We start from the raw sequence: 23319 nt of genomic DNA, 5'->3' as shown, positions 1-23319 counted from the left end.
GGGAGAGTGGGATAGAGCGAGAAGGTAAGAAAAGATGGCAAAGAGAGAGAGGGAGAGAGAGAGAGGGAGAGAGAGAGAGAGAGAGAGAGAGTCAAATAGGAGAGATGAAGGAAGAGAGAGAGAAAAAACTGGAAAACAGTAGAAACAAAGGAGAGTCAAAGAGAGAGAGACAGAAGAATAAAAATGAAAGAAATAGAAAAAAAGGGGTAGAAAGAAAAAGATAGGGGCAAAGATAGAGAGAGAATTAAATTGCACGTAAGAGCGACATAGGTGTTCATTTATGCCTGATAGGATAGCCAGCTCTCATTTCAAAGAGCCGGCTTATACACCCGTTTCGTTTGTGAAATACCCATCAGTAGCCAATATGCGTGGCCCCCAGCCAGCATTTGATTGAGAAAGGAGTTAATGTAACGCCAGTTGAGGTGCAGATTATTTGGAGTGAGTCTCAGCGCAAAGACGGCTCAGACACAGAGAAGGCGAAAGAGAGAGAGAGAGAAAAAGACAGAGAGGGAGGAAGAAAAAGTGGAAGAGAGCGAAAGGCGCACGAACCGGGAGGGGGAACGAGAAAGAGAGAGAGAGAGAGGCAAGCGTACCTCAGTACCACAAGGCAACTCGTTGTGCGCAACAGATCTGCACCGGACCGGGAATGTTTTTAATTTAAATTAGTGCAACTCAGCCCTGTATGAATGTTTTTTGTGTCCCAAGAGGAGCAACGGGGCACACCCCATCCACTTGGAAGTGACCTCTGGAACATTTCGAAGCTTCTTTCTGTTTGATTTTTTGTACGAAAAAAACCACATCACGATGGCACTGAGGATCTGGATATGTGTCATAGTTTCCTTGCTGTCTCCGCTCTTCACCTCTGGTAAGACCCTGCGCTATCAAATTTACGAGGAGCAAAAGGTCGGGACCGTTATCGCTCGTTTAAAAGACGATGTGGCTGATGTTCTGGCCAAACTTCCCGGCTCTGTGTCTTTGCGCTTCAGAGCCATGCAAAGAGGGAGTTCTTCCTTCCTCACGGTGCGCGAACAGGATGGAGAAATAAGTATTAAGTCCAGAATCGATAGAGAAAAACTTTGCGAGAAGAACCTCAACTGCTCGATCCAATTTGACGTGCTCACGTTGCCCACAGAGCACCTGCAGCTTTTCCACGTCGAAGTGGAAGTGTTAGACATAAACGATAACACTCCGCAATTCGCCCGCGCCATTATCCCCATTGAATTATCCGAGAGCGCGTCTGTGGGTGCGCGCATTCCCCTTGACAGCGCCACAGACCCAGACGTGGGAGAAAACTCCTTGTACAGCTACGCCTTAGAACCCAACCATTTTTTTAACATTGAAATACAATCCAGAACCGATGGGGTGAAATACGCAGAGATGGTGGTCCTCCGGGAACTGGATCGGGAGGTTCGCTCCAGTTATGAACTTCAGTACACAGCTTTTGACCGGGGCGTTATCCCCAGAACCGGAACCACAATGCTCAAAATCAACGTGGCGGATTCAAATGACAACAGCCCGATTTTTGACAAGTCCTCCTATGTGATAAATCTCCCAGAAAATGCACCTGTTGGAACACTCCTTATGGACCTCAACGCCACAGACGCAGATGATGGGATAAATGCCAAGATTATTTATTCCTTCAGCAGCCATGTGTCCCCCAAAATCATGGAGACATTTAAAATTAACCCAGATAGCGGTCATCTAACCCTGATTTCTCGTGTCGACTATGAGACTGCAAATTCCTACGACATTGATGTCCAAGCGCAAGATATGGGTCCAAACTCTATGCCGGCTCACTGCAAGATTCTAGTAAAGGTGGTTGATGTGAACGACAACAAACCTGACATTAGCATAAATATCATGTCCTCGCAAGGCAACGGGGACGCAGCTTATGTATCAGAAGCAGCTCCGTTGGACACATTTGTAGCCCTGGTGAGGGTGGAAGACTTGGACTCTGGTTTGAATGGAGAAGTAGATTGCAAGCTTCACGGTCAAGGATATTTCAAGCTTCAGAAAACATACGAAAACAATTACATGATTCTGACGAACGTGTCTCTGGACCGCGAGAAGAGGTCAGAGTTCAGCCTGACTGTGGTGGCAGAGGACCGAGGGACTCCCAGCCTCTCCACAGTCAAACACTTTACAGTGCACGTCACTGACGAAAACGATAATCCGCCCCATTTTGAGAAAGGCCAGTTTGAAATTTTTAAATCTGAAAACAACGCACCAGGGGCATACTTGTACTCCATTACAGCGACTGACCCGGACTTGGATGTCAACGGTCAGGTGATCTACTCCATCCCTGAGAGTTCAGTTCATGGGAGCCCCATTTCCACTTATGTCACCATCGACCCCTCCAATGGCGCCATCTACGCACTGCGCACGTTTGACAGGGAGGACGTGAGTCGCATTTCCTTTGTGGTACAGGCCAAAGATGCTGGCAAGCCTCCACTGCTTAGCAACGCAACTGTCATTCTGAACATCTTGGATGAGAACGACAACCCTCCGGCTATTTTGGTCCCCCAACTTTGGAACTTTAGCGCTGATGTACCAGCCTCGAAGTTCACCGAAGCCGGACATCTGGTGACCTCAGTCAGGGCGACAGACCGTGATGCCGGGGTCAACTCTGAGCTTATCTGTGCCATCACCAACGGCAATGAAGAAGGTTTTTTTTTTATTGATCCTAGAACATGCGAGATTCGCGCCAACGCCAGTCTGGAGAACTTCCCTCATGAGCACGCCGAGCTGACCGTCGTGGTCAGGGATCAGGGAAGTGAGAGTCTCAGCGCCAAAGCGGTTCTAAGAGTCAATCTCTATGAGAATATGGAGAACCACGTTCAAGTGATGGACCCGGGCGAATCTCCGCTTGATGCCTCGCTCATCATCATCATCTCCTTGGGGGCTATCTGCGCTGTGTTGCTAGTCATCATGGTGGTGTTTGCCGCTCACTGCAACCGGGAGAAGAAGGAAACGAGGCAGTCGTACAACTGCCGGGTCGCCGAATCAACCCACCAGCATCACCCCAGAAAGCCCTCTCGGCAGATCCACAAAGGCGACATCACCCTGGTTCCTACTGTCAATGGCACCCTGCCAATCAGATCCCATCACCGCTCTCCGTCGGCCACCCCCCCATTGGAACGGGCCCAGATGGGAAGCAGGCAGAATCATCACAGTCGCCAATCATTGAACAGCCTGGTTACCATCTCGTCCAATCACATTCCGGAGAGCTTCGCTCTTGAGCTGGCGCATACAACGCCACAGGTAGAGGTGAGTATTGTATTTTGCGCACTACAAAGTGCACTGGATTATAAGGCCCACCCAAAAAATAGTCTTTTGTGATAAACTTTTCATATGTAAGGTACATAGGGCACATACATTTCAAAATAAAGTAAGAGTAAGGGTTGCATAAAAAAAGAAATAAATACATTTAAATTAAGACAATATTATTTTTTTATCAAACATATATTAACATAAAATCTGTTTTTACCACTAAAATTAATTACTTTCTTAAAAAATGGTTACTGTAATCTCCTCACTCCCGAATATCCCTTTTTTCACCAGCTAAGCAGCCAGTGAACGTTGTTCCGATAACCAGACTTATTTTCTTTAGTTACTGTTTTATTCACACAATTACTCCAATCATTACCCCCAAAGGTCGACGTAAAACCAAACACAATGCACCAAAACATTCTAAACTAGGCCAAGACATGTTAACAACAATTTAAACAAGAGTATGTCATTTTGTACAAAAAAATTACCGTAAAAAAAAAAAATTAAAGTGATCACAAAACGTTTTATTGAGGTCCACAGATCCCTCAACCGCCAGGGTCGTCAGGGCACCATTTCTTGTGGTGTGTCTTGGGCAAGTGCAGCTTGGTGGCACCCATTCCTCTGCCAGCCGTTTTTTAGGTTGGGTTGCTCCCCCAACATGAAAGAGACTGGTTTCTATAGTAACCAGTAATAAGGGAAGCTTATTTGAATGAAATACAGCGCCTTCGTCATCTGGCTGCTGTTATTTCGGTGTAAAGCATCATAAAACTATACTGAGATGAGCCGGACCTTAGCATTGACAGGCAGCGGTGTGTTATAGGACAACTACTAGAACCTAATACTCATGAAGAATTATCGTTTAAGGCAACAACGATAGAGGATTTGATTTCTTTTCTTTTCCTTTTAGCAGCAAATAATTCATTTCTTAACCACAAGAGGGCACTCAAAGACCACCATTTGTTTCTCAAAGAAAGAATAGTTACTGTATACTGTGTCATTCAACTGTAACTATGCATTTCCAATTGTATACACCAATTTTGCTTCTGTTATATAGGTGTTTTTTCAAATTTCTGTTTAATTTGGGTATTTTGGGTGCGCCTCATAGTCCAAAAATATGTTACATGCACAAAAAACAGCACACGATCACAAACACTTATAAATTAACCCTCGCTAAGTGCATTGATAGTTACAAGCACGTCTTTGTCTTAACCATGTTTGTCCAAATCCATGATAACCTTCAGTTGTGTGTCCCCGAAATCACTCCCCTATGAGCAGCCCCCCTTTCTGTTTTAACACCATCCATTTTGTGTCATCCATATTGAATAGCCTCTCCATCATTCATTTTGTGTTCATTCATTTTTTGTCGTCTTGTCTCCCTCTTTTTTTATCTCTTTTATTTTCCCATCTGTTATTCCCTTTCCACCCCCCCGACCCTGATCATTTTTTTTTCCCGTCCCCTTCTACTTTTTGTTTATTTGTTTTATTTTGTTTTATTATTTTTGGATACAGCAAGTCTCACAGCTTCTGTCCATGCTCCATCAGGGCCAGTACCAGCCCAGACCCAGTTTCCGTGGCAACAAATACTCTCGCAGCTACAGGTAATGCCTCGGCCCCAACAATTATGAACAATGTTTTATTTCCCTTTTTAAACGCCACCTTGTTGTCTTTGATTTGAATCTGTACAAACAACCTGTTGTATGTTTTTTTTTTTCCATATTATAAATGTCAAACATACATACCAGTGCCATTCACTTCCCAAAGCAGGGTTGGGTAGGGTTACTTTAACTTGATTACTTTCAATTACTTTTGGATTACTCCAATACCAAATATGCTAATAAAAGACAAAAGCAACTAAATATTAATACAATTATGACTCACAACACGTGGTAAGCTTTCTCTCCTGGCTTTGATCTCTTTGATCTCTGACAAAACTAACATAAAATGCGACAGAAACAAAATGAAAATAAATCCAAACAGCTTGCCAACATCATTTTTGCCGTTTGCGTGTATTCCGTTACTCTCCAAGCCTGCACAAAATTTAGTAGTTTTATTTATATTTAGTTTATTTTGTCTTTTATTAGCATATTTGGTATTGGAGTAATCCAAAAGTAATTGAAAGTAATCAAGTTAAAGTAACCCTACCCAACCCTGTCCCAAAGTATTTGTTTGTGGGACTGTCCCAACACCCGAATATTTATTGTCCCCTTAAAAACACATTTGATGGTAAATTTAATGTTGTTATTATTATTATTATTATTTATTTTTTATTTTTTTGGGCCAACAATTATCACAATTATTGACGAACATACCACCCAGTGGTAAAAAACAAACAAACAAAAAAAACAAACAAATATTTCAATAATAACCTCTGATATAAATGTGCATTTTTAGATTGTTTTAAATTGCAAGATCCAGCGGATAATTTAGCTTTTTTAAGAAATGTTTTTCTTTTGACCACACAGGACAGAAAAAAACAAAAATAAGCAGAACATCTTATTCAACACTGTATTAGAAAAAGTTATTTAAAGTATATATAAAAAAAAAAAAAAAAAAACTTAAAATAATTGTCAATTATAGTTAAAATAAGCAAAATGTTCTGCCAATAGGATACGGTCTGCTACTAGAATTAAATTATTAACACATTGACAGAAATGTCAAAATTAAAGTATACATATGATTTCTTCTTTCAAATTGACTGTGTGTATTATCTAAAACATACTAATGGTAAATACAATTAATTTATTGAACAAAAAATGTACTGTTTGTATAATAAGCAAAAATAAATGAACTAACGTAAACACCTGCTTTTTCTTTAAATACTCCTAGGTCAAGTCATTTGTATACACTGATTTTTTTGCACCATAAGGCGCACCAGAATATATGGTGCATCCCCGAAAATATTTTTTTTGTGATATATGTTTAATATAAAAGGTACACTGGAATATAACGTGCATGCAATTAAAACTACAGTAAGTAGGTTTGCATGAAATATAAATACATACATTTAAGTTAAAAAATATACTTGTACAGATCATAAATGAACCATATCTAGATCTGGTTTTACCACAAAAATTAAATTTAGCAACAAACAATTAATATTTTAACCACAAGAGGGCCCTCAAAGAACATTCTGCGGTGTTTTTCAAAGTCACCATATGCAGTATCATTTAATTGTAACTGTGCATTTCCAAGTTTATCTACCGTATTTCCAGTATATAAGGCGCACTGGATAATGAGGCGCACTTTCAAATTTATGGCCTATTTGGGGATTTTAGGTGTCCACTATAGTCCTGAAACTATGTTTTTTATTATTATTATTTTTTTTAGATAAAATCACCCTCACCTAGAGGGAGCTGACATATTTGGCTGCCATTTACTGCTTCGGGTACCCCATGAAAAATAAGCTTGCAAAAGGATTGGCTAAATAATGAGAAGAAAAATAGTACGTTTGTATTGTTCCTGGTACTTTTTAGGAATCGTTTTTGGTTGCACGACAGAATACAGCGATCAATAGCCAAACATACAATATAACACACCCAGGGGGTCTAAATATCCACACTGCACACACACGTTTATTTTTTCTAATCGTACACATAACACATAATGTGGCATCTTACTTGGCTATTCCCAATATGATCCATGTGTTTACCCTTCAATTTTTCGAATTATTCTATGTAGGTATGCGTTGCAAGACATGGACAAGTTCAGCCTAAAAGACAGTGGACGTGGGGACAGCGAGGCGGGGGACAGTGATTGTGAAATGGGGAGAGAATCTCCGGTGGACAGGCTGCTGCTGGGTGAAGGCTTTTCTGACCTGATACATCTCGAAATGCACCACCGCCTCCATCCAGGTAAGCTCCCGTGATGGATTCTCATATTTTCCCTGAACGGATTTCTTGCCAGTGCTCAGTTGGCTGTGCTCTGCTGAGTCACTTGCCACCTTTCCACATGCCTCGCAACTAAGAACAAAGTCACACTTTTAATTGGTTTCACCAGAAAAAAATATTCAGCACATTGTTTTAGCTCCTCAAAAATATATATTCTGAAAATGGGCCAACAAAATCTTTTTGGATTTGTTTTTCAAATGTAAGACTAAAGCAGTAAATGTAAAACTGTGTTTTCCAACATTAAGCCAAGGCAGATTTTTTTTAATCCAAAAATCTTGAGGCACATGGTCCAAACAATGTGAAGAAAATAATTCCTGGCAATAGTTCCATGTATTTATTTTATTCCAAAGTATAAAGGTACAGTTTTTATTATTTATTTCCTCCCATCTAAATAGAACCACTCACTCAAGTGAGTCAAATTTACAGTCAATACAACCCTAAAAAAAAAAAAGATATTCAGTCATTCAGAGACAACAAAAAACTGCGTGCTACTCAATGTCTCTCCTGTACTAAAAACGTAAGTTCGGATTTTTAAAAATACTATGCACATTAACTGCAGTGACTTAGATATATTATTAGATGATACTGAGGAGATATGATTTAACCAAATAACTATTCTACATATATCACTTACATTACAAGCCAGAGCACAAATATTCATCTAAATCATCTAAATTATACTTGAGCCTTACCTAAAAGGATTGAACATAGTTGTCTGCCATCTTGCTGCTACAGTACCCAAAACCATAAAAAAGCAAGACAAAAATGAGAAGTAAAGCAATTTGTGTCTCCCCAGTTTCTCCGATCATTTTAATATTTTCACGTGCCCTGCGACTGGCTGGCAACCAGTTCATGGTTTCCCTTCCCACTGCCCGAAGACTACTGGAATGGGCTCCAGCACCCCCACAACCCTACTGATGATAAGCAGTGCTGCTTATGGATGAATGGAAAATAAGTATAAGACCAGGTAAACACTCTTAATGGAGCCAGACTAGTAAATTAATGGCATAAAAAGTGCTCCTTAACCGTAGGACTGGGGATCTTTCAGAGGCTCATAATTATATTACTTTTAAGATTTGATTTGTATCGGCTGTGCATTTGTCAAAAAGTAAAACAACAATTGAATTATATTCCACTAGTTTATTTGACCGAGGGAAACACTGCAAACTCAAAAGTGACAAACCAGCATAAAAACTCTAATTCAAGGACAAATGATTTCAATGATTGATTTAAAGGAGCTAACGTCTCTTTAAATGTCTACAAAGAGACCCATGTTTTTGATTTATTTGTTTCACTTCCAGGTGCCAACTAATACATTCCGGTTACCGGGAATAATAAACTAAGTTTGTTGAAAATGTTGTGGTGAAGAGAGACAAAAATGCACCACACGTGGGTGCAATCGTTTTGCATAAACAGCACGTCTGCAAGTTCTATCTCAAAGGGACAATGTGTGCAATTTAGCACCTAGTGGTGAAATAAAATTTTAACAAGAGTAGTGATTTAAATGATAGGTAACATTTCCTGAACTATTATTAATCAGATTATATTAAAAACTCGTAGCTTGATATATTAGCATTTATTTTATATTACATGAACCAAAGGGAGCTGACATAATTGACTGCCACAGGTACCCAAAACAAACAAAAAACACTTCCGAAAAATGACAAGAAAAGTTGTGTTTTTGCTTACTTTCAGTCTTTGTAGTTTGTATTGTTCCTTTTGCTTTCCGTTGCGATACACAATAAAGAGAGATTTAGTACTCCCATAAAACACACTGTCCCTTTAAATAAAATAACACTGGGATGGGTGTTTCCTAAAATGTTTTCTGGTTGATAAATTGTAGTCAGTAAATACAGGTACAGTGGGTGGTTTGCTTTGCGAGTTGGGCCTGGCTTTGGCGACATCGAGTGGACATATTTAAAACTGCAAGTCGTTATTGGAAGTGATGCAGCACATTTTTTCTGTCGTTCTTCTTTCAGTATTGTCTCACAGGCTGTATGCTTGACACCCCTGATCTATAGCCACAAATATTGTACACAATTAAAGTGACAGGAAAACAGAAACAAACCCCCCAAGCAGAAATAATATCATTTTGCAAGGGAACTGAATTGAGCTGTTTCTCTCTGCACGGCTTCCAGCAATTTTGTGCACATCCTGCCTGACAAATTTCAGCACTATGGACAGTTCAGGCTGGAGTCAACTAATAGTCCATTCACCTGCCCATACAGCCATTCAGCAAGTCCAAAACACAATCCCATTGTGCTTTCCTCATTCTCCCACACAGACCCCATTTCCACGCTTGTTATCGCACCCAGAGAGGTTACAGTGTGTCGGGCTGTTTGTGTCACTCTGTATGTGCCTGTGTTTCTGTGTGTGTGTGTGTGTGTGTGTGTGTGTGTGTGTGTGTGTGTGTGTGTGTGTGTGTGTGTGTGTGTGTGTGTGTGTGCGTTATCTACCCCCCGAGTCGTGTCTGTAAAATCCTCCCCAGAGCGGAGATGAGTCGCCTGTCACTCATCCATATGCGTCTCAGGGTGCTGTTTTTCCTCTTCCCTCCATTTTCTTCCCTTTTCTCTCTTCCAAGCCTCCACCCCCCACCCCTCTGTTGAGTGACAGTGTTGCACTTTCATATCTGAACTGAGGAGAATTCACAGTAATTGCTTTTAGAATTATTTTGTTCTCTCTCTCAGCCAATTGGCCACTCTCGAAAGGCTCTTTTGTAAGTTTATTTTTGCCATGCACTTAATGAACTTGTATTAATTGTTACTTACAGAGTGGGTGGTAGAGGTTTAGGACTGAATATGTAAAAAAAAAAACAGTGGAGGAATAGTTTCCCTTCAAATGGACCGACGGCCGAGGAAAAAAAAAACAAACCTTCAAGCCGGACTGATATATTTTTTAAAATGTTTCTAATGGTGCATATTGTCAAGTGCAGTAATCAGCAATCACTGGGCCGTGGATCACTACCGGTCCTCGAGTCATTTGGTTGCACAGAAATAAATAAAAGTTGCCTTATTTTATATTCTTAAAAAAGTTGTCTTATGTTTTGCTTATACCGTTTACAACATACTTTTATACCAACAAAATAACTCAACGTTTGGGGGTACTGCGGGGATGAATAAAGTATCGATCTATCTATTTATCTACATCCGGCTTGTGGGCCTTGACTTTGACATACAGTGAAGAAAATACACCCTGGTATTTTGCTATTTCTCCCACTTAGAAATCTTGTAGGGGTCTGAAATGTTAATCTTATGTTAAAAAAATAATACATTGTGATTTCTGGATTTTTCTTTTTAGTTTATCCCTCTCACAGTAGTATGTACCTACGACGAAAATTTCAGACCCCTCCATGATTTCTAAGTGGGAGAAATAGTAAAATAGAAGGGTGTTTAAATACCTTTTTTTTCACTGTAAATGATTTACTGTGTCATAGCTTTTCTTTTTGGATATAAGTTATAACTTTTTAATCAATGTGAAGATTATACAATTCTTACATGTGTCAAATGTGTGATATGATCGTCAGATATAAATTCATCCTCCTCCTTTGATGGACTGAAACTTCAATTGGACTGAAACTAGCAATTAATCATTTAGTTATCTAGATCGGACGACTGTATTCTTATCAGCCTTGATATTCTTATCATAGTCTCAAAAACAAATCTGCTCATACTGATACAAGTATGAAGGACGGCAGAAAAATGGGCAAGAATAACAATTACCAATATGTGGTGGAATAATAAGACTTGAAATGTTAAAGATGCCTATAAATATTCAAAAATAAAATGTGGACACATACTCGCTTTTCGTTCCCCAAAACAAAAAGCGCCGTTATTGGCTTCTTATATTCTCTAAAGCATATTCGTTTGTTTTTTTTATCTGCTTCAGAATTTCAGACATATATTAGAAATGACAGCCAAGTTAGACTCTCGCTGTGATGCCTCTGATGTATCTGAATGTTCTTATTTGGCAGTGAGCACTTGTTTATAAAGTAGTTTACTTTTTCTATATAAGGGATGTTCAGTATTACCATAATATTCAGACACATATCAATACAAGTTGGTGACTAAATTCCAGAAATGTCCCTGATATCATGTATTGCTAATGCCTCTTATACCTAAATACGGTATTAGCTTTTTTTTGTGGATGTTACTTTCCAAAAAGGACCAGGTGATAGGCAAAATCTATGAATCAAAACCCTTTTTTTCACCAATTATTAGGCATTTATATACTGATACACAGAAACCTGAGAACAAACCCCTTTTCCAGGCTCAATCATTAATTTAACAAATAAAATTACTGTCTAAACGTTTTTCGATTACTTATTTTTGCAAATAACTACTGTATTGTCAAACAATTGCAAGGGCAGAGTCGGTTTAGCCAATCGAAATGCACGACACAATGCAAGATGCAAGTCCGTAAAAGAGCAAACCGTTAAAATTAATATGTTTTATAATGAGGGATTACTGTATTCGCCGTAATATAAATGCCCCAGACCTTTTTTTTTTTTTAATCATTGAAAGACGGACACAATACTTAATAATAGTAGTCAATGATTCAGATACCATAAGCAGATACATTTCCATTCCTAGTCCCAAAACTGACCGATAATAAAAATAAATACCTTTAATTCTCGGCATAATAGTTTCCTCACAATTGCACAAAATCAATTTGTTAATTAGTTATACCTCTAACTAATAACTTTCTTTGGTGATTCAAAATGGCCGCTAGAAGTACCGATTGGACAGTTACTGTGACGTATTCACTCACTGATGCGGCGAAGCCTAAAGGGCCAGTGTTTGATATTGGACAAGAATACAAACTACAGAAACTCAAAATGACCAAAATGCACGGTTTAACTTTTTATTTGTTTGCCTAGCGTTTTAGAGTACCCGTAGCTATAAGATGGCTGACAGTTATGTGAGCTCAATTTATGTGCGCTAAATAAATGTCTAGACCTATAACTATTTCATCGGAGAGTTCATGAATTTTTGCTCATTATATACATAGTATTTTTTTTTCTTTAATAAATGAAGGGTTTTTTACCACTAAGACACGCTAAATCATACACCGTCCCGTTAAGCAACAATTAAATTTGCCTTAACGGTGTAACTAATGATTGTCAAGTCCTGATAGTCTGATATCAAAACCAATACGGATGCCTGGTACTTGCCCATCACCATACACAAAATAATACAGCGATCATTTTTCAGAGAAGCATTAAGTGTATATATCTTTATTAAGGTCACATTAGAGAAAGAACATCTAAAATTTTTGTATTTTTCTCATTTATAGTTGTTGATCCTAAAACTGGCCCCACTACCAATATTACTATTTATCTGGAGTCATGAAACCTTAAATGTGTTCTTTCATTAACTTGGACAGTGTTATATTCAAATATTCCTTCGAAACCGGCTCCGCACTCACTGTTGTTTTATTTTCAGTAGTCAATCAACACATTTTTCGGCAACGTCAAGGCTGTCCTAACGCTGCCCTGACTTTGTTTACATGACACAGACAGGGTTTACAAAACTTATAGATCAGTTTTACACAGACATTTACCTTTTCTGCATGGTGGTGCAGTGGCTAGCGCGTGTGCGGCACAGTTCTGAGGTCGTGGGAACCTCCTGAGTGGGTTCAAATCCAGCTCCCGGCCTTACTGTGTGGAGTTTGTATGTTCTCCCCGTGCTTGCGTGGGTTTCCTCCGGGCACTCCGTTTTCCTCCCACATTCCAAAGACATGCATTTCAGGTGAATTGCCCGGTCCAAATTGTCCCGAGTGAGTTGTCTGTCCCCGTGTGCCCTGCGATTGGCTGGCAACCAGTCCAGGGTGTCCCCTGCCCACTGCCCGATGATTGCTGGGATGGGCTCCAGCATCTCTGCGACCCTACTGAGGATAAGCGGTGCAGCTGATGAGATGAGATGAGATCAGATTTACCTTTTCAGAACGTTTAATAAAACTATAAATTTATTACCTCATTATGTATGTTTCAACGGCTATTTGAGAATATGACCTATTATTTTTCGGGTGTCTTCTTGAACTGCACTACACAGTATTTTCTTACAATTTTTTTACAAAGGTATGATATGTTGAAACATTCAGAATCTGTATTTTTACAAATACTGGCTTACAACTTTAAAGGTAAAACAATGGAATGTTTGACACTTAGTTATATTTGTCAAAGTAATGCCAATCAACAAATGAGTATATTTTCTCAAGATGTGGCTATCAGCATTGGTCTAAAAAATGTGTTGTTGAATATCCTTATTGTTACTATCTTTGCACAATTTGCCTGGTCTAAGCCATAGCGTTCATGCAACACATGCAATTTTACATATTGATACATTCTAATGAAATTAATATAGTAATTAAATATTTGATTATGATGTATTGCAGTTTTAATGTAAATTATAAAGAAGGGAGGAAGGAAGAAATGAAGCAGAAATGAAGTAAGGAAGTGTGAAACAGAATAAAGTCGGATTTAAGTGGAATTCATCTTGTTGAACAAGTTTCTGATGCATTTCTGTTGTTTTCCCCTAGCAATGAGACTGTGCACGGATGAATGCCGGGTCCTGGGACACTCTGACCAGTGCTGGATGCCCCCCCTCTCCTCCCCCGCCTCCTCGTCCGACTACCGAAACAACATGTACATCCCGGGGGAGGAGTCTTCCCAGCCCCCCCAAATTGAAGACGACCAGTCCTCGGAAGAGTCTGACCAGCTCAAGAGTTTCTCCACTTTTGGCAAGGAGCCTGGGAGCGAGGAGCCGGGACCAACCAGAGTCCCCGCCACGGGAGGAAGCGACGGCTGCCCGCCCGCAGGGGGTGCTGGGTCCCTCCTCACCGAGATGAACAGCGTATTCCAGAGGCTCCTTCCCCCTAATACGGACTCGTATTCCGAGTGCACCGAAACCGGCCCGGCTTCGTTAGCGCCGACCAATGACAAAGGGAGTGGACGTGGTGGTAACCATAGCAACAACGCAGTACCCCAGGATAGCCGTCGGGGTTTGTTACCCGGCGGGAAAGGACCTGCCTACCCACCGGGTGTTGCCACATGGGCCGCCAATACTCATTACCTAAATCCAGGAAATGGCTCAGTGGGGAACAACCCCCAGACCCCGCCCTCATCGTCCGCCCCCACAACTGCGCAGCCGCCCCACCTCAAATGGCTGCCGGCAATGGAAGAAATTCCAGAAAACTACGAGGAAGACGAATTGGATGGCGTTTTCTACCCGGCTAGCAAACGCGGCGAAAACCGCCAAGAGACGAACATAGACGCTAGCGAGTTGGTCCACGAGATAAACAAACTACTGCAGGACGTCCGGCAGCCTTAGAGACGTCACCTCGGAAAAAAAACATAAAAAACATACATACCGTATTTATAACACTATAAAGCGCACCCCCCAAAAATCAACTTTTATCATGTTTCATGAGGCGCACCAGACTACAAGGTGCATACATTTCAGACTACAGTACCATGTTTATTCGAGCCCGGCATGATTTATCAGTCGTTAACTATCGCTGATTAAAATTGCAATACATTGTTTGCCCCTTCACCATCGCGATCTGGGTTTGAATCCCACTTTATGTAATGTATTGCAGTTTTGGCCAGCTGTTTTTTATTTTTTTGCTCAAATACAGAAGTATACCGTGAAACCTTATGTACTAACACACACGTTATGGATACATACTACATGCGATACATACTACAGGCATTTCCAATCTTGCATTTCCAATGCATTTCTGTGGTGTACATGACGCACCGGGTTGGTTATAAGGTGAAGATTTCTGATTACCTTGGGGTTTTTTGTGCGCCTAGAAGTCTGAAAAATATGGTCATCAAAATGATCGATTCTTTGTGCTCATTGTGATTGCTGTCTCGTTTGTTTTACCAAATCTCCTCTCGCTTTGAAAGGAGAGACTGAAGAGTAAAACAATGCACTGTAACCCAAGTGGAGAAATGACCTCAAAAAAAAAAAAAAAAAAAACTCAAAATGCATTTGTGTTGTGTTTGTGGGTGATTTTGAAGGAGATTTGCCGTATTTATTTGTGTACATCGCGCCTTCCTTATTTTTTATTATAAGGCTTATGTAAATATAAAAAAAAAAGCACCACCAAACATGTTTTTATTTTCTTTGGTCCAATAGGGCTCTTTCAACATTTCAGGTTGCCAACCCCTTACCAGACTACAGAACTAACAGTGGTAAGAATAACAATTGAAAAAAACATCAATTTTTTCTCATTATCTCACTATTTTTAGTCATTGTACCAGAAAGGAATGTTAATTCATTGAACTTATCACATTTTGCAATGTCACCAACATTTATTATATTGTCCTCTTTTATTCTAAGCATTGTAAATGACAACATGTATTGTCATTGTTAATTGCTCAAAAAAATTGAAATTGTCTTTGGTAGTGACTCAAAATGGTGTGATAATGAGCTAAAAGCCTTTTCATTTGTCATTTATAACACTGGTAGTTCAGTGGTAAGGATTCGGTGCTCTTACCACTGTGACATGGGTTTGATTCTTCTTGCGTTCTTTGTGGCCATTGAAAACCTTGTGTGTAACGCACACTCAAACATTGACTTCGTTTTAAGGTAAAAAAATAAAACATTCTTCATACACGAATAAATACGGTAAATGTCCGTCATTAAAGGAAATGTTTACAGATGCCAGCGGGAGAAAACCAAGCGTTATGTGATCTAATTTTGCAGTGTACAACTACAAAAAAAGACTGCTTCACTTGAATATTGTGCTCTGTCTCTGGTTTTGTTATTATGGAATGTAACTGTACAAATGGATCTTTGTATTTTAAAAATACTCTCTTTTGTATTTCTATATATTTATATGTGTCCCTGTATGTTTGTACAGAAAAAGAAAACAAATGTCTATTTTTTATATTGTCATTGCATGTCTGGATATCCAGTGTCTCTCTCGCGGTTCTTTGTTACTTTTATAAATCGGTTGTATTTAATTTTCTATTGAATGTCTGTGAGCACCATTTGGCCAAATCACATTCCAATGAAGTTCAATGTTGCGATATGTTTTTGTACAGTGCCCTACCGACAAAGACAAATAAAGTAGACTGATCGATAATGCGATTTCCATTTGGTGTTTTCATTTCGAGCGAGTCGATTGATTGCAAGGCTGTTTACTGTGAATATGCTCCTCATGCTTTTATTTTGCCCTTTTGTCTAATGGCACCTTCTATCGTTCACTATTTGAACTGCAACTATTTTAAATCTGTCCTCAAAAACAAGCATGAATACTCCAGCAGGCATGCTTTTTCAAATATTGCTGGGGGTGAAACTCTACGTGATGCTGATGATAATAATAATATTAATAATAATAATAATAATAGTAATAATAACAATAACAATAATAACAATAATAATAATAACTCTAAGTGTTATTTAAATGCCAAAAATGCAATTATTATAGCGGTCACAATTAATTTAATCAATAATTGTGCTAAGGAGGTTCAAAAGATCATTCGTTTTTTTTTTCTGTTTTTTTTTTTTTTTTAAATGTAGGATGCAGTAGTGGTATAACGAGATCTAAAATGTGTTTTTTTTTTTTTTATTTTCCTTTGGTTGGGCAGGGTTGTTTTTTTGGTTGGATTCTGAATACTGAATTGAATTGAATTTGTTAATTAATGTGTTGGTGCTCTGCCCAAAATAGCCACAAACACACATGTAAAACCCAAAAGCAAAACACGAAACTCATCTAAATGATCATAATCACAGCAATGATAATAATACTGTTGATATAAATAAAAACTACAATTGTCATAATAATAAAAATAAAACAACAGAAACAGTGACATTTATATAATGTAGCAATTAAAAAGTTGATTATGCCCTAGAAGGGAAAAAGGAAAAGGAAGAAAGAAAAGGAAAGGAAGAAGAGAAAGAAAAGTCAAGACAAGTCATGTTTATTTGTATAGCCCTTAATCACAAAGAGTCTCAAAAGGGCTGCACAGATCAAAGACTATTGCAAACTATTATTACAGACTATTATGACATCATCCCCTGATATTGTCAACATACAATATAGGTTATTCATATGCTATAGAATTGAAATGTATTTTAAGCTTATTTAAACATTTCCACTGAGGTTGCAGATCGAATCTCAGGGGGAAGAGCATTCCACAGCACCGGCGCCTGAATGGAGAACGCTCTCGACCCTGCGGATCTCTTCTTGCCTCTTGGGATCACTAGTAGACCAGTGAAGGCTCCGGACCAGAACATAGGGTGGAATTAAATCTGAAAGATATGAGGGAGCAAGTCCATGCATGATTTTGTATAATACCGACAGAACCTTAAAATCACATCTTAAGCTAACAGGGAGCCAATGCAGGTTAGATAAAATCGGGATAATATGATTAAACTTTCTTGTCTTAGTTAAAAGCCTCGCTGCAGAATTTTATACCAGCTGAAGGCTCTTGATTTTGGACTTTGGGAGACCGGAGAGTAGTGCATTACAGTAATCGAGACAGGAGGCAACAAACGCATGAATTATAATCTCCACATCCGACTGAGACAGCATAGGCCGAATTTTAGCAATGTTGCGAAGATGGAAAAAGTTGTTCTAGTAATATTCTTAATTTGTGTTTGAAAAGACGGATTGGGGTCAAATATGACACCTAAATTTTTGACTCAGTCACTCTGGGTGATATTACATCTGTCAATGTTCAGAGCAGTTTTTGAGAACAAGTCAAGTCATTTAGACGGACCAATAACTAACATTTCGGTCTTTTCAGAGTTAAGGCGCAAGCACTTGATTGACATCCATTCTTTTATCTCAGTGAAGCAGGCCTCCAAATTTCCACAGTTGCAGATTCCTCCATCGAAAGATATAGTTTAGTGTCATCTGCGCAGCAATGGAAACTGATATTATACTTGCGAATAATATCAAACAAAAACCATACAATTCAATGTGTAAGACAGGTGACAAACACAGACAAAATATTACTAATCACTATAGTTGTTTTATTTTATCATCATTTTCAATTATCAATTGTAACAGCAAGTATAAGAAAAAGAATAATGTAAATATTTGAAAATATCGGCTGCTCAGTTACATTTCCTGTAAAGGATATCCTTTCTCCAGCAACTCTAATTGTGGTACTAAAAATGATGAAAGAGAAACACAGCTACGAGAATGCAGGAATCGTGTTATTCAAAAGAAAATGTGTGTTCTCTTCAGTGTGTCGACATGCGTGTGTGCATGGACACGGACATATTTGTGAGGCTTATTTACATCAGCATCTGCAAGCGCTTCTCTCGGGAATGCTTGTGTGTGTTTAGTGAGTGTGTGCATGCAAATGTTGCCCTTTACCTCAGTTCAAGCTCTGTCTCAACAGGTCAAGTGCATCATTTACCCTTTGTTGTTGAATTTGGCCTCCTTTGAAAACAAGACAATATTTTATTCTCATATTTGTCTGAGTGTTTGAGTGTTAATGAGAAAAAAAATGAAGTATCCTCAAGCAAACAAAGCCATGGAGCAATATTTTCCTTGAAATACATTCACCTATGCAAATGCACATTGGTATCCACACGCGCACATACACACACACACACTTCAACACAGTAAATAATGAGCCAATTTGTCTTCATCATTAAAAAGACCAAGCCTCAATAATCAGCAATGACTATGTCCGAAGCATGCAAGATTCTAAATTAGCTTGGCTTTGTAAGGGATTTGATGGCTGTTAGCTGCTAATTGGGAACTGGGGGTTTTGGGGTGATATTGTTTATGAGGGGCATATAGTACAGTCATCCTTTTTTCGCAGGGGTCGCATTCCAAAAAGGTCACACAATAGTCAAAACCCACAGTGTAAAAACATTTACTCACTAAATACTACGCTGGTTCACTGCTTTGCAGATTTTGTATTAAATTGTCTGTATTGCCCTTGATATCAACATTTTGAACATTGTGTTCTGAGCAGACAGCACACAGTTATGGCTATCACAGGGGCAGGTTTTATGTGCCGAGTGGGAGTGCCAATCTTTGTCCGCGACTGTAATAGGCTGGTGTATGACAACAGTCGAATAGCTGGACGGGCGCACAAGTCAACCGGTCCACCAAAAACAAACTGCAAAACACTGTGACAGCTAGTAATTAAGTGGTTTGTTGCATTGAAAAAAAATCAAATAGAGAAGAAATGCTGATCTCCATCTGGTGCTCCATGGATTGTTATCGAGTCCAGGAAGAGACACTGAGGCAGCATTGAGAGAGAAAGTAGTAGCGAGTCTGGAGGTCTGGCCTACTGTTACATACATAACAAGCCACCATCCCGAAACTGTATCTCACCAATGCCATATTAATAAAAGGGAGCTAGAACTCATCGGAAAGCGCTATATTTGTGATTATTATATTTCTATCGTCACGTTGACCTGGCTCAACCCGGGGATGGTAGCGTGCAGCTAGCTCTCTACATCGCTTTCTTACACTGAAAGAAGAATCCCTTTAATTTCATTGTGCTATTGTGTAATGACAATAAAGACCATTTATTTAACTGCAAATCTGTATTCCGTGTTTTTATTTGTAAATGTATGGTTGTTTTTTTGTTACAGTTTTATATATTATATGTTACTGATATCTAGTGAAAACATGTTTCTACTTGGCAAGTTTTGACAAATGCGGGACTTTTCTGGAATGAAACCCCCATGAAAAACAATGGATTCAGGACTTATTGTGTAAAAAAGAACAATCCAAACAACAAATATAAGTACTGTATTTTATTAACATTTTTTCAATAGATACGTTTTGTACCGTGAAATTATAATACTAAAAATAATCTCAAGAGGATATTAAAGTATTGATTGGTTGACAGAGTAGGGTACTTGTGCAGATAAAGTAGCGTTATTTGGGAACCTGATTTATGCACTCGTGATCTTAGTGTGATGATGTATTATAATTTTTTTGTTGTTGTTGCCATTTTTGTTTGGCAAGCAGTATTAAAAATTATGTACAAATTACTTCTGAGCGTTTCATATTTATCCGCTTACATTAGATGGTATTTAGTCGCCATCTTGTGAATGACACTAGTAAACAAAAATGAATTTACCTTCGTTTAGCATGCGGATAAATCTCATTTGTTGGCTATAGAAAGCATCTTCCTCTCCCTTTGGTGCTCTTGTAGATTTGGTTGTTTGGTTGACAAGATGGCTTTTAGAAAATGTTCAAATTGAAAAAAATGTACACGTATATAATATACGTTCTTTAAGCTGTTCTACATACATGTGTAACTTTAATGGTAATAACATGCAGGCCACGGGGGTGCGACTGTTTAGCCAATCAGAATGTAGCGAAACCCAGGTAAGTAAACACGATACAGCGACAGATTACTGTACATGATTTTAAGGTGCACATGTAAGATGACATTTTTCAAATTTACTCCGTTTATTTCCATGTCTGCCTAAGATAATTAATTCAACATTAACTGTGATATTCTTAATAATCTCAAGTAAATTACAAAAATGTTTCTAAATAGCCCGTGAATACATGATGGATGATCTTTAGCAATAAGACATGTATTTGTTATGGGTTAATGGAGTGTGTAATGGAAAAAAAAAACATGAGGTGGAATGTTTGGTGGTGCTGATTTATTACAGTGGATGTAATTAATTTTACAAGAATAGCTATGACAGTGGCATTAAGATGATATTGAAATATAACGTGCGCCTTATCGTTGTCCGTGCAAACGTTACGTTATTTGTCAGTCGCGCGCTCTCTTGCTTTCAACTCTCGGGTTCATTTATAAACCTGCCTTCTTTGGTCTCATTTTTCAGCTTTCTATCCATTCCATATTTTAGGGGGGCCGACATTTGCAAGTATGCTTTCATCATTCTATACCTCATCTGATATATATATATATATATATATATATATATATATATATATATATATATATATATATATATATATATATATATATATACATATATATATATATATATGTATATATATATATTTCTGTTTATCAAGAAATGAAGACCTTGTTGGAAATCAAAACTTGACTTCATTTTTCCTTTGAGATTGAAAAACGATGCAGGCTCTAACAAACAGGATATTATTGTTACGTTTTGGCCATGTAGGGGAGGCAGAAATAGAAGCCAGGAGTGCTCAAACCAAGGACTGTATTTGTTATCAAAACCAAGAACCAAATACCTAACAAATTAGTAGTCACAGAGCAAAATGCCCAAACGAGAAACCAAAATAATCAAACCTGGACCTGAAAAATGCAGAAACAGAGACTAACCTGACATGAGGGTGGAACTAAAAATGACATTTAGGATGACAATGGCAGACGAAAATTAAAAATGACAATGACCAAAGAAATGTGTGGAGATCAAAATGCTCTTTTTAAAAGGTGCAGGATAACTGGGCACAGGTGAGTGGTGATTGGACACAACTCTGCCCAGTTCAAACCTCAGTTTGGGCCCTCTCGTTGTAGAAAGTTTGTCAAAAGAACCTCCTCCCCAGGGGCCGGTTACCAGATGGCTCCAAAAATGAACAAACCAAACATTCACAGAAGCTACAGCATTGGGAGCTGAAGGTTCTCGAGCCTGACTGCCGAGACTCGAACCAGGCATGGGCAAGGGAGCTTTCTTCTCGTCGCCAGGACAGTAACTACGCGTGGCCAAGGAAGCTTTCTACTCACCGCCAAGTCAGGAACTGGCGGCAGCCGAGGAGGCTTCTCCTTGCCGTAGAGACAGGAACAAGTCGCGGCAAAGGAGGCTTTTCTCTGTCGCCAAGACAGGAACCAAAAGCTGCTGCTTGGACAGAGACGTGGGAGCCTCCCTCTAAGTCCTTTGTTTGATGGTTGCGTCATTCTGTTTTGGAGGATGATGGACCCATGTGGTGGAGGTTTGTATTTAATTAAAAAAAAAAAAACAGTACAATTTTATCAAACAAAGAAGTGGGCACAGGGCAACTGACAATATGACCAAACAAGAAAACCAGAAACAAAAAAGTTCAATAAAGAAACAACGACCGAGACTGGAAATGAAAACTGCAATGAGCAATATCACAAAGAAACACCAGAAACAAACAAACAAACATGGCGTGTTTTTGGAATGAAATGACAATAATGGGGCAGCACGGCGGGGCAGTGGTTAGCGCGTGTGTGGCACAGTTCTAAGGTCTTGGGAACCTCCTGTGTGGGTTCAGATCCAGCTACCGGACTTCCTGTGTGGAGTTTGTATGTTCTCCCCGTGCTTGCGTGGGTTTCCTCCGGGCACTCCGGTTTCCTCCCACATTCCAAAACCATGCATTTCAGGTGGATTGGCGAGTCCAAATTGTCCCTAGGTGTGAATGAGCGAATGAGTTGTCTGTCCCTGTATGCCCTGCGATTGGCTGGCAACCAGTTCAGGGTGTCCCCTGCCCACTGCCAAATGATTGCTGGGATGTGCTCCAGCACCCCTGTGACCCTACTGAGGATAAGCGGTGCAGCTAATGAGATGAGATGAGAATGATGATGAAAAAGGGAGAAAAAATGAAAAAAATGACAATAGTCCAGGGCAGCATGGCAGGGCAGTGGTTAGCGCGTGTGCGGCACAGTTCTGAGGTCATGGGATCAAACCTTCTTGTGTGGAGTTTGCATGTTCTCCCTGTGCTGGTGTGGATTTTCTCCAGGCACTCTGGTTTCCTCCCACATTCCAAAAACATGCACGTCAGGTTAATTGGCAAGTTTAAATTGTCCCTAGGTGTGAATGACATACCTGTCAACCTCCACGGCTCCATGCCCTTACAAACTGTCGTATTTTCTCTTACAAAATACAAAATAATCTTACACCATATTTTTCTTCAAATGTGTTTATTTATGTAGTTTAACATGTTATATTGTACATGTGTTTTGTTATATCATATATATTGTTAATCAACATTTTGTTGTGAGATACTGAGTTGCTCGACATGGATGAGGTTTATTATAAAAAAAGTTCAAAAATGAAGTAGCCTCCTTTTTTACTTCCTTTTTTTTAACTTCTTTACACAACATAATAATTCGTAATATAATGCATCAAAGCAAGTGAGCCGTTTGAGAGCCGGCTCTCTTTAATGAGTTGAGCCGAAAAAGCCGGTTCTCTAAAAAGAGACGGACTTCCTTACACTACACAACTCGAACTCGTTTGACTTGATTGATTTGCCGTTTTATGAT

General features: G+C 39.1%; 1 protein-coding gene across 3 annotated transcripts; it reads left to right on the top strand.

Annotated features, from left to right (window-relative positions):
* Nucleotides 1–419: 419 nt before the first annotated feature.
* Nucleotides 420–15146, top strand: pcdh18a (protocadherin 18a). 3 transcript variants are annotated; one of them, XM_088342513.1, is made up of 4 exons: nt 420–3261; nt 4813–4868; nt 6949–7121; nt 13695–15146. In XM_088342513.1, exons 1-4 carry the CDS (start codon nt 805–807, stop codon nt 14483–14485), a joined length of 3477 nt encoding a protein of 1158 aa, XP_088198639.1. In that variant the 5' UTR covers nt 420–804; the 3' UTR covers nt 14486–15146. The 3 variants fall into 3 exon arrangements, with proteins under 3 accessions (XP_088198639.1, XP_088198637.1, XP_088198636.1); XM_088342511.1 differs by having other exon boundaries at nt 420–3267; XM_088342510.1 differs by having other exon boundaries at nt 420–3267; nt 4780–4868.
* Nucleotides 15147–23319: the final 8173 nt, after the last annotated feature.

Source organism: Urocampus carinirostris, chromosome 8 (genome assembly GCF_059441175.1).
Source record: "Urocampus carinirostris isolate Australia breed hairy pipefish chromosome 8, RoL_Ucar_1.0, whole genome shotgun sequence".
NCBI lineage: Eukaryota > Metazoa > Chordata > Actinopteri > Syngnathiformes > Syngnathidae > Urocampus > Urocampus carinirostris.
This window is presented reverse-complemented; position numbering and strand designations above follow the sequence as displayed.

Bases quoted from the DNA above. Each gene is read 5' to 3' on its own strand.
- pcdh18a (XM_088342510.1), top strand. From the start codon at position 805: ATGGCACTGAGGATCTGGATATGTGTCATAGTTTCCTTGCTGTCTCCG. The intron at 3,268-4,779 runs GTGAGTATTGTA...TTTTGGATACAG, and splicing joins ATACAACGCCACAGGTAGAG to CAAGTCTCACAGCTTCTGTC. The intron at 4,869-6,948 runs GTAATGCCTCGG...TATTCTATGTAG, and splicing joins AAATACTCTCGCAGCTACAG to GTATGCGTTGCAAGACATGG.